We start from the raw sequence: 12,872 nt of genomic DNA, 5'->3' as shown, positions 1-12,872 counted from the left end.
TAACGTAGTCTACACTGCTTTCTGCCCAGCAGCTAGCTAACGTCCACTAGCACAGCAGCTAGCTAACGTCCACTAGCACTGTAGAAACTATTACACTCAACGACTCGATTAGTGTAGTGTTAGCTAGCTACATAGTTGTCTTTGCTGTCTTCGTATCCAAGGTAATTGTGTAGTTTAGAGTGTGTAGACTTAGAGTGATTATCTTAATTTACCGAGGTTAGCTAGCCAGCTATTTGTCGTCCTTAACGTAGGAGTCACTGCTAGCTAGCTAGCCAACAGCTAGCCAACGTCTTCCGAATTGAACTTCAACAACCCGGTCAACATTCCGCCTCGCTCCACAGGTAGTATCACATTTTCATTTCACTTCATTACAGTACAACGGTTTGATTTGTTTGATCGTAGCTAGCTAGCTACATAGCCGTCTTTGTATCTAAGACAATTGTGTAGTCTGGAGCGATTTTCTAGGTTAGCTAGCCAGCTATTGTCGTTCTTTAACGTAACGTTACGTAATCAACACTGCTAGCTAGCCAGCTAGCCCCGAATAGCAGCACTGTAGAAACTATTACACTCGACGGAACGACTTGATTAGTGTAGTGTCAACAACGTAGCCACTGCCAGCTAGCCTACTCCAGCAGTACTGTATCATTTCAATCATTTTAGTCAATAAGATTCTTGCTACGTAAGCTTAACGTTCTGAACATTCGATAAGTGTAGTCCACTTGTCATTCCAATCTCCTTTGCATTAGCGTAGCCTCTTCTGTAGCCTGTCAACTATGTGTCTATCTATCCCTGTTCTCTCCTCTCTGCACAGACCATACAAACGCTCCACACCGCGTGGCCGCGGCCACCCTAATCTGGTGGTCCCAGCGCGCACGACCCACGTGAAGTTCCAGGTCTCCGGTAGCCTCTGGAACTGCCGATCTGCGGCCAACAAGGCAGAGTTCATCTCAGCCTATGCCTCCCTCCAGTCCCTCGACTTCTTGGCACTGACGGAAACATGGATCACCACAGACAACACTGCTACTCCTACTGCTCTCTCTTCGTCCGCCCACATGTGTTCTCGCACACCCCGAGAGCTTCTGGTCAGCGGGGTGGTGGCACCGGGATCCTCTTCTCTCCCAAGTGGTCATTCTCTCTTTCTCCCCTTACCCATCTGTCTATTGCCTCCTTTGAATTCCATGCTGTCACAGTTACCAGCCCTTTCAAGCTTAACATCCTTATCATTTATCGCCCTCCAGGTTCCTCGGAGAGTTCATCAATGAGCTTGATGCCTTGATAAGCTCCTTTCCTGAGGACGGCTCACCTCTCACAGTCCTGGGCGACTTTAACCTCCCCACGTCTACCTTTGACTCATTCCTCTCTGCCTCCTTCTTTCCACTCCTCTCCTCTTTTGACCTCACCCTCTCACCTTCCCCCCTACTCACAAGGCAGGCAATACGCCGACCTCATCTTTACTAGATGCTGTTCTTCCACTAACCTCATTGCAACTCCCCTCCAAGTCTCCGACCACTACCTTGTATCCTTTTCCCTCTCGCTCTCATCCAACACTTCCCACACTGCCCCTACTCGGATGGTATCGCGCCGTCCCAACCTTCGCTCTCTCTCCCCCGCTACTCTCTCCTCTTCCATCCTATCATCTCTTCCCTCTGCTCATACCTTCTCCAACCTATCTCCTGATTCTGCCTCCTCAACCCTCCTCTCTTCCCTTTCTGCATCCTTTGACTCTCTATGTCCCCTATCCTCCAGGCCGGCTCGGTCCTCCCCCTCCCGCTCCGTGGCTCGACGACTCATTGCGAGCTCACAGAACAGTGCTCCGGGCAGCCGAGCGGAAATGGAGGAAAACTCGCCTCCCTGCGGACCTGGCATCCTTTCACTCCCTCCTCTCTACATTTTCCTCCTCTGTCTCTGCTGCTAAAGCCACTTTCTTCCACTCTAAATTCCAAGCATCTGCCTCTAACCCTAGGAAGCTCTTTGCCACCTTCTCCTCCCTCCTGAATCCTCCTCCCCCCCCCCCCTCCTCCCTCTCTGCAGATGACTTCGTCAACCATTTTGAAAAGAAGGTCGACGACATCCGATCCTCGTTTGCTAAGTCAAACGACACCGCTGGTTCTGCTCACACTGCCCTACCCTGTGCTCTGACCTCTTTCTCCCCTCTCTCTCCAGATGAAATCTCGCTTCTTGTGACGGCCGGCCGCCCAACAACCTGCCCGCTTGACCCTATCCCCTCCTCTCTTCTCCAGACCATTTCCGGAGACCTTCTCCCTTACCTCACCTCGCTCATCAACTCATCCCTGACCGCTGGCTACGTCCCTTCCGTCTTCAAGAGAGCGAGAGTTGCACCCCTTCTGAAAAAACCTACACTCGATCCCTCCGATGTCAACAACTACAGACCAGTATCCCTTCTTTCTTTTCTCTCCAAAACTCTTGAACGTGCCGTCCTTGGCCAGCTCTCCCGCTATCTCTCTCAGAATGACCTTCTTGATCCAAATCAGTCAGGTTTCAAGACTAGTCATTCAACTGAGACTGCTCTTCTCTGTATCACGGAGGCGCTCCGCACTGCTAAAGCTAACTCTCTCTCCTCTGCTCTCATCCTTCTAGACCTATCGGCTGCCTTCGACACTGTGAACCATCAGATCCTCCTCTCCACCCTCTCCGAGTTGGGCATCTCCGGTGCGGCCCACGCTTGGATTGCGTCCTACCTGACAGGTCGCTCCTACCAGGTGGCGTGGCGAGAATCTGTCTCCTCGCCACGCGCTCTCACCACTGGTGTCCCCCAGGGCTCTGTTCTAGGCCCTCTCCTATTCTCGCTATACACCAAGTCACTTGGCTCTGTCATAACCTCACATGGTCTCTCCTATCATTGCTATGCAGACGACACACAATTAATCTTCTCCTTTCCCCCTTCTGATGACCAGGTGGCGATCGCATCTCTGCATGTCTGGCAGACATATCAGTGTGGATGACGGATCACCACCTCAAGCTGAACCTCGGCAAGACGGAGCTGCTCTTCCTCCCGGGGAAGGACTGCCCGTTCCATGATCTCGCCATCACGGTTGACAACTCCATTGTTTCCTCCTCCCAGAGCGCTAAGAACCTTGACGTGATCCTGGACAACACCCTGTCGTTCTCAACTAACATCAAGGCGGTGGCCCGTTCCTGTAGGTTCATGCTCTACAACATCCGAGATACGCCCCTGCCTCACATAGGAAGCGGTGCAGGTCCTAATACTTGTCAGTATGGGGGTGCCATTAATACAACTCACAGAACAGCCTGGTGTTCAACCTTCCCAAGAGATGCTCTCTCCACTGGCTTCCAGGGTATATACAAGACCATGGTGCTTGCCTACGGAGCTGTAATGAGTACCTCCACACAGGCCCTACATAGAGTTCATCCATGGGCCTCCCTACCACTGAGGAAGTACAGTTATCAGCCCAGTCAAAACTGGGGTCTGGCCCCCCAATGGTGGAACAAACTCCCTCACACGCCAGGACAGCGGAGTCAATCACCACCTTCCGGAGAGAAATCAAGGAATACCTAGGATAGGATAAAGGTCAGAATATAGTGCTCTGGATAAGAGCGTCTGCTAAATGACTTAAAAATAATGGGTAGTATGGGGGTTAATGAGACACAGCCTCATAGAGATGGGGAGGGTATATAGTATGGGGGTTAATGAGACACAGCCTCATAGAGATGGGGAGGGTATATAGTATGGGGGTTAATGAGAGACACACAGCCTCATAGAGATGGGGAGGGTATATGAGACACAGTAGAGATGGGGAGGGTATAAGTATGGGGTTAATGAGACACAGCCTCATAGAGATGGGGAGGGTATATAGTATGGGGGTTAATGAGACAGCCTCATAGAGATGGGGAGGGTATATAGTATGGGGGTTAATGAGACACAGCCTCATAGAGATGGGGAGGGTATATAGTATGGGGGTTAATGAGACACAGCCTCATAGAGATGGGGAGGGTATATAGTATGGGGGTTAATGAGACACAGCCTCATAGAGATGGGGAGGGTATATAGTATGGGGGTTAATGAGACACAGCCTCATAGAGATGGGGAGGGTATATAGTATGGGGGTTAATGAGACACAGCCTCATAGAGATGGGGAGGGTATATAGTATGGGGGTTAATGAGACACAGCCTCCCGTGATGGATGTCTGTTTGCATTCCCCAATCGAAACTTCAAAGTGTTAATGTCAGCTGGGAACACCGCACGAATGGGATTGATGGGTGTTTGGTTTAGGTTCCATGACTTTTGTTCTTGGGACTTTTTTCATGCAGAAGAATGAATCATGTTGGATGTGGTGTTTGGATAAACCGGACTGTTTACTCTCGATCTCTCATTTTAGAAATGTGACTTTATAGCAAATTCATGTCTTCCAGTTATGTGAAAATTATGACGTAAAATAGACACAAGCAAATAATGGCCAAACAATACAAGAAATACACACTTAATCCACATTCATACTGTAGTGTTGATGTCAGGTGTGGATGAATGAAGAAAACAACATTAAAACAGTTTAAATACATTGACTTATAGGCATCCCTCCTCCTGTGAATGGTGTCTATGGGTTGAGCTGCACAGATGCACTTTTTCTCAGACAGACAAGACAGCTTCTCTGTCAAACTGATTGATTAGTTTGTTTATTTACCTCCTCCATGAATAATGTGGGAAAACATGGAGCTCTGACTGTCAGCCAGAGGCTAATATTTCCCTTTTATACGCCCTTGTAAGGAAGCGCTCTAAAGAGTGTGTGTGTGTGTGTGTGTGTGTGTGTGTGTGTGTGTGTGTGTGTGTGTGTGTGTGTGTGTGTGTGTGTGTGTGTGTGTGTGTGTGTGTGTGTGTGTGTGTGTGTGTATGCGGGGCACGTTCACGGTGTCACCGGGCCTTGTTTGAACAGAGCTTTAGCTCCCTGTTATCTTTCCCTTCAGCTATAGGAGGTTTGAAAATGTAATCTTTCTTCTCCCTCTTTCTCTCTCTCTCTTTCTCTCTCTCTCTCCTTCTTTCTCTTTACCCTCATCTCTCCTGAGGTGAAGGCCAAACATTTCAGGAAATTGTGACGTCCTTTACACCCCCCCTCCCCCACTGCCTGATGACCCCTGGTGAGCACACCTGTGTAGGAATGTGTTCTTGCCACCCCCCCCCCCATCCCAGAATTCCTCTCACTCATCTGACTTGAGCCTCGCCGGGAATCACTTCACACCTCTCCTGTTTGTTTTGCTTGCCCTTTCATCCCCCCTCCCCCTCATCCCTCGCCCCAAATGAAGCCAAATAACTCTGTGTCGGTGAGGAGACCCCCCAAACCCCTACCTCATCACAGACTCCCGCTGGACCGGGGTAAGACAGGCCAGGAATGTACGGACCACTGTGTTTTTCAAATTCCCCTGATTCTGCTCTTAACTTTTAGATAGGAGATGAGCGAGCCACATAACATAGTGGTTATCTCTAACGTAGTGGTTATCTCTAACGTGGTGGTTATCTCTAACGTGGTGGTTATCTCTAACGTAGTGGTTATCTCTAACGTAGTGGTTATCTCTAACGTAGTGGTTATCTCTAACGTAGTGGTTATCTCTAACGTAGTGGTTATCTCTAGGTTCTCCTCTGACTTTGCAGTTAGTTATTCACCAGGCAACATGACTAGCTGGGTTATTAAATACATTTTTTTTAAATGCACAACATGCTGTTTTCAGATGAGGAAATGTTCTAAATGTAATCTATTTATGACATGAAGTGTAACATTGGACAACAGTTGTGTATCATAGAGCTACATGTCACTATAGCGACAAGAGAGCCCCATAGGTAACAGTCAGAGCAGGACTGTAGCCCTCACCAGACCCCTCGTACCTTTGCAGGCCTTCCTGTGAGAGATGGTTTTGGACAGGTCTCTGTAGTAACCCTCCTTGCAGTAGTGACAGTGGCGTCCGGCCGTGTTGTGGCGACAGTTGAGACAGACTCCTCCGCTCTTCCTCCCAGACAGCTTGTACAGCTCCATGTTGAAACGGCATCGCCTGGCATGCAGGTTACAGTTACAGGCTGCAGAGACAGAAAGGAAGGGAAATATTGCATTTTTAAACAGCCTTTTATTGGCACATTTCAACTTCTTTGCATAACGAATGTTTACCAGATATACAACCCCCCCCCCGATAACTTCCCTGACAATGAGGTCAGGCACTGAGCTGAGCTGAGTTGAGTCGTTTTCGCTCTCTTTCTCTCTCTCTCTCTCTTTCTCTCTCTCTCTCTTTCTCGCTTCCTCTGCCTTTCTCTCTCACTCTGCCCTCCCCACTCTCTCTTTCTCTCAAGGTTATTCTCTCCTCCTAGCAGACAAGGTTTCGGTACAGTATTATCATTCCACACCAAATCCCCGGTCGTGTTTGCTGCTGGTTTACTAATGAATAAAGTTGCTACGGCCGAGTCTAATTAGCCAGCTGATGTTTATTCATGACTCGTCGTTTGGCTTAACTTCATTAAACCCCCCCGTCCGACTACATACACACACACACACACACACATCTACCAGTCCATCCGGGTTCCACGAAAATGTACTGTGCCAAATACTGCATCACAATGCCAATGCCACAGGAGGGGAGTGCGAGGGAACATGCTGATAGGACTCCACCCTGACACGTCTGCCCATGTTTTTCAGCCCACTCCCTCCCTCCAGAAACACACATACATACTGTACACACACTCAAGTAGGCTACTTCCTGTTACCATGTGTCCATCACAATCTAGGGAATAGAGTTGCTTCTCAGCTTGCACCAGTTAAAACAACGATCCATTGAAGGGCTGTGGCGTTTTAGTCCAGACACTGTAATTAGCTCCTTCACACAAGTTATGTTAGAGACTGGAGAGAAGGAGTCTCAGAGGGTCCACACACAGCTCAGTCCCTTATCTGTAGGGTCTGGTTTCCCAGCTCTCTACCCGACCCCAGGGGTCCTTAATTAGGGCTGTCCTCTTTGCTTGTTTTCCCTCCCGATCTCGAACTGTTGATTTTGTGTTGCCTGGGCTCACCCTGGGCTTTAGCCCCTCACCCCTCACTGCATTAGAGGCATCACGGTGGAAAACTATCCATCTGCCTTGGGGCATCGCCTAGGAAACCTATCCTTCCCTTAACCCTCTGCCTGGAGGCCCCGGAGGTTTAGGGATTACTGGCAGAGAGTTAAGGCACGGAGACACCGGTAGAGAGTACTGAGCACCGCTGTTCAGAGTGGCAGCTGTAATTTGACATCCGATTCTACATGTAGAATTGCGCGAACACATCGGCAGTCACACGCCCACAATGTGTTTTAGTGGTGGTGGTGGAACCCGCGAATGAACGGCAGATGGACACTCGGTGCGGTGCGTCCGCTCCCTCAGGCTGCCGGATCACTACTCAGACTCTATAATTACACTACCCAGACTCTATAGTTACACTACTCAGACTCTATAGTTACACTACCCAGACTCTATAGTTACACTACTCAGACTCTATAGTTACACTACCCAGACTCTATAGTTACACTACTCAGATTCTATAGTTACACTACCCAGACTCTATAGTTACACTACTCAGACTCTATAGTTACACTACCCAGACTCTATAGTTACACTACCCAGACTCTATAGTTACACTACCCAGACTCTATAGTTACACTACCCAGACTCTATAGTTACACTACCCAGACTCTATAGTTACACTACCCAGACTCTATAGTTACACTACTCAGACTCTATAGTTACACTACCCAGACTCTATAGTTACACTACTCAGACTCTATAGTTACACTACTCAGACTCTATAGTTACACTACCCAGACTCTATAGTTACACTACCCAGACTCTATAGTTACACTACTCAGACTCTATAGTTACACTACCCAGACTCTATAGTTACACTACCCAGACTCTATAGTTACACTACCCAGACTCTATAGTTACACTACCCAGACTATAGTCACACTACCCAGACTCTATAGTTACACTACCCAGACTCTATAGTTACACTACCCAGACTCTATAGTTACACTACCCAGACTCTATAGTTACACTACTCAGACTCTATAGTTACACTACTCAGACTCTATAGTTACACTACCCAGACTCTATAGTTACACTACCCAGACTCTATAGTTACACTACCCAGACTCTATAGTTACACTACCCAGACTCTATAGTTACACTACCCAGACTCTATAGTTACACTACCCAGACTCTATAGTTACACTACTCAGACTCTATAGTTACACTACCCAGACTCTATAGTTACACTACCCAGACTATAGTTACACTACCCAGACTATAGTTAGACTCTATAGTTACCCAGACTCTATAGTTACACTACCCAGACTCTATAGTTACACTACTACCCAGACTCTATAGTTACTACCCAGACTATAGTTACACTACCCAGACTCTATAGTTACACTACCCAGACTATAGTTACACTACCCAGACTCTATAGTTACACTACCCAGACTCTATAGTTACACTACCTATAGTTACACTACCCAGACTCTATAGTTACACTATAGTTACACTACCCAGACTCTATAGTTACACTACCCAGACCCAGACTCTATAGTTACACTACCCAGACTCTATAGTTACACTACCCAGACTCTATAGTTACACTACCCAGACTCTATAGTTACACTACCCAGACTCTATAGTTACACTACCCAGACTCTATAGTTACACTACCTCTATAGTTACACTACCCAGACTATAGTTACACTACCCAGACTATAGTTACACTACCCAGACTCTATAGTTACACTACCCAGACTCTATAGTTACACTACCCAGACTCTATAGTTACACTACCCAGACTCTATAGTTACACTACCCAGACTCTATAGTTACACTACCCAGACTCTATAGTTACACTACCCAGACTCTATAGTTACACTACCCAGACTCTATAGTTACTACCCAGTTACACTACCCAGACTCTATAGTTACACTACCCAGACTATAGTTACACTACCCAGACTCTATAGTTACACTACCCAGACTCTATAGTTACACTACCAGACTATAGTTACACTCCCAGACTCTATAGTTACACTACCCAGACTCTATAGTTACACTACTCAGACTCTATAGTTACACTACCCAGACTCTATAGTTACACTACCCAGACTCTATAGTTACACTACTCAGACTCTATAGTTACACTACCCATACTCTATAGTTACACTACCCAGACTCTATAGTCACACTACCCAGACTCTATAGTTACACTACTCAGACTCTATAGTTACACTACCCAGACTCTATAGTTACACTACCCAGACTCTATAGTTACACTACCCAGACTCTATAGTTACACTACCCAGACTATAGTTACACTACCCAGACTATAGTTACACTACCCAGACTATAGTTACACTACCCAGACTATAGTTACACTACCCAGACTCTATAGTTACACTACCCAGACTCTATAGTTACACTACCCAGACTCTATAGTTACACTACCCAGACTATAGTTACACTACCCAGACTCTATAGTTACACTACCCAGACTCTATAGTTACACTACCCAGACTCTATAGTTACACTACCCAGACTCTATAGTTACACTACCCAGACTCTATAGTTACACTACCCAGACTCTATAGTTACACTACCCAGACTCTATAGTTACACTACCAGACTCTATAGACTCTATAGTTACACTACCCACACTCTATAGTTACACTACCCAGACTCTATAGTTACACTACCCAGACTCTATAGTTACACTACCCAGACTCTATAGTTACACTACTCAGACTCTATAGTTACACTACCCAGACTCTATAGTTACACTACCCAGACTCTATAGTTACACTACCCAGACTCTATAGTTACACTACCCAGACTCTATAGTTACACTACTCAGACTCTATAGTTACACTACTCAGACTCTATAGTTACACTACCCAGACTCTATAGTTACACTACTCAGACTCTATAGTTACACTACCCAGACTCTATAGTTACACTACCCAGACTCTATAGTTACACTACCCAGACTCTATAGTTACACTACCCAGACTCTATAGTTACACTACCCAGACTCTATAGTTACACTACCCAGACTATAGTTACACTACCCAGACTCTATAGTTACACTACCCAGACTCTATAGTTACACTACCCAGACTCTATAGTTTACCCAGACTCTATAGTTACACTACCCAGACTCTATAGTTACACTACCCAGACTCTATAGTTACACTACCCAGACTCTATAGTTACACTACCCAGACTCTATAGTTACACTACCCAGACTATAGTTACACTACCCAGACTCTATAGTTACACTACCCAGACTATAGTTACACTACCCAGACTCTATAGTTACACTACCCAGACTCTATAGTTACACTACTCAGACTCTACAGTTACACTACCCAGACTCCTTCAATCCCTGTCTAATGGTGGGAGCAGGGATTACAACAACTGGGCAATATGCATTCATTCTCTCCATCTTTACAAGAACAGAGATATGCTACAGTGATATGCCACAGAGATATGCTACAGAGATATGCTATAGTGCTAGTGGCTATTATGCAGTATGCAACTGGGATGCAAAGGTGTAATATGCTTCAAGCTACAGTAATTGGTTCCAAAAGATAAATCGCTGCGACCAATAGGAAAGAGCAAAACACACTGAACTTCTGGTTCTTAGGGCCTTAGAAAGGGATAGATTTGCATTACAATAGCCCGTACAGAGTCAGACTTCTTGTCATCAATTATATCCTCCCGGGGGTTTAGAGTGACTCCAGCAATGCATTGCACCATGCTCTCAATGCACTGAAAAATAACTGCTACAATTACATTATTCTGGTAGTTTTCTTTTCTGCGAGATTGAATTAAAACAATGGAAGATAAAAGCTGATGTGTCGCTTCCTTGTCTGGTATCGGCTCATCACGTTTCCTGCAATGTTGTGATGTCATTCAGGCTTCATTCAACCCTTATCCATTCATCCACGTGGAGTTCCCCCTTTCATGAGTTCAACCAAATAATCATCTTGCTTTGTCTTGGCGGTAACGATGGCGATACAGCCGCTTGCCATTGAACACCTGTTATACTTGTGTTTTTTTTTCTATGTTTCAGCGCTCTGAAGACAAGGCCCATGTTGTTTTAACACCTGCATTGACCTGGGACATTCTCTGTGCTGAGGTTTCACAGCAGCAGCTCTTCCTGACAGGCCTCATCTGAAGTTGAAGTCTACCGTCACAGAGGAACTGAAGGAGGCTGGAGAGCAACCCCCCGCTGGTGCTGTTAAACACACACTTCTACGGTGGGATTCCTGTGATGAAACAGAACAATTGTGTTCCACTACTTTCAACACAGATGCACACAAACAGAAATAAGCTAGTCACACCTGTTGTTGGGCCAGGCAGGATTCAGAATGGACGGCACAAAAGCCACAGGCGCCTCGCCCCTGCCAGACCTTTCAGCGCACACACTTATACGATCATGAGACTCCAATGCATCTCAAAACACACACACACACAAAAACGCACATGGGAATGACTGGCACGTACTGTGCGTTCTCTCTCCCCCATTTACCAACTGTACAGCCCGTCATTGTAAATAAGAATTTGTTCTTAACTGACTTGCCTAGTTAAATAAAGGTTAACTAAATCAATAGAATACACACGTTGTCTTCAGGGCACGAGAGCACATTTTTTACTATTACGAAAGCGAGGTGATAACTGATAATATTCAGCGAGGAGACATGACACAATTATTTATAGTGTAATTACTACTTGTTTTGTTTCATATAAATGAAACATACTGTACATTTAATGTAAGATTGAACCTGGAAGTAAAAAAATTGACCGGGAAGCAAAAGTCTGGTAATTTTCAAACCCCACGGGGCTGTCAACTCCGACCCTTCAGGTTGGGTTACCGTGGCAACCCACCACTAGTTAATGACCCACAGGTAGTAAAATGTGTTAACTGATCCCTTTAAGCACAAATAATTGAGTTAGCCGGATCAAGCTAAGCTGAGCCCTCATAATGAAACTCACACCTACTGTAAAAGGGATCTTTAATTCCCCAAATAAGTTTTTTTAAGTAATTTGAATTGTAACGCCTAAGAAATAAAAAATATTAGAAAGAAAAATACTGTGGTATTTATGGGGAATATAAAATGAGACCTAGGTCTATCCGTTGATACTGTTTCTCGCACATCCTGAGAAACACCCCACATTGGACCACCAGAGAGAGTTGGATCTAAAGAGAGTGTGTTTGTGTGTGTGTGTTGCAAAATTGGCAGATGTTCGCTCTGAACGGTCCCCAGGCTCTTGGACTGACCCCATTGCTATCACTAACACACAGCCCTGCTTCCTTGTTTTCCTAATTAACGCGAAAGTTCGACCCTGGGAGTCATGCTCAAGTTGTGATAAGTTCCACTCGACAACTGTGAATTTGTTCCGAAAATTCACTGCTAAGAAGAACTTTGTTACTGAATACATTTATATACATCCACACTTAATTGGAGCCATATAAAACCTTAATTAGAGCCTGACCACCAACTCTGCAAGACGATTTCAAAAAATGTTAATTTCACTGTCTCTCAGTCTGTCCGCTCAACCACCCGTCCATCCGTTGTAACATTCAGGGGTCACAGACTGACCTGAGGCCTGTCATCGATATTCCACAAACACCAAGAATTCCGTCTCCCTGCCGCCTCAACCCCCTATCCCCCTAAACCAGACGGAATAGCAACACCCAACACCAGAGTGTCAGAGCAGGGGAGCAGGGGTAGGGAGTAGGAGCAGGGAGTAGGGGGCAGGGGTAGGGAGCAGGAGTAGGGAGCAGGGGTAGGCAGCAGGGGTAGGCAGCAGGGGTAGGGAGCAGGGGTAGGGAGCAGGAGTAGG

General features: G+C 46.2%; 1 protein-coding gene across 1 annotated transcript in view; it reads right to left on the bottom strand.

Annotated features, from left to right (window-relative positions):
• LOC135537401 (netrin-1) overlaps window positions 1-12,872 on the bottom strand; it is a 111,378-nt gene that overhangs the window by 45,238 nt on the left and 53,268 nt on the right. The window contains exon 3 of the mRNA XM_064963574.1: window positions 5,856-6,044. Within this exon, the coding sequence (XP_064819646.1) occupies window positions 5,856-6,044 (189 nt within the window). The remainder of the gene's footprint in view (window positions 1-5,855; window positions 6,045-12,872) is intronic.

Source organism: Oncorhynchus masou, chromosome 5 (genome assembly GCF_036934945.1).
Source record: "Oncorhynchus masou masou isolate Uvic2021 chromosome 5, UVic_Omas_1.1, whole genome shotgun sequence".
NCBI classification, from domain to species: domain Eukaryota; kingdom Metazoa; phylum Chordata; class Actinopteri; order Salmoniformes; family Salmonidae; genus Oncorhynchus; species Oncorhynchus masou.
This window is presented reverse-complemented; position numbering and strand designations above follow the sequence as displayed.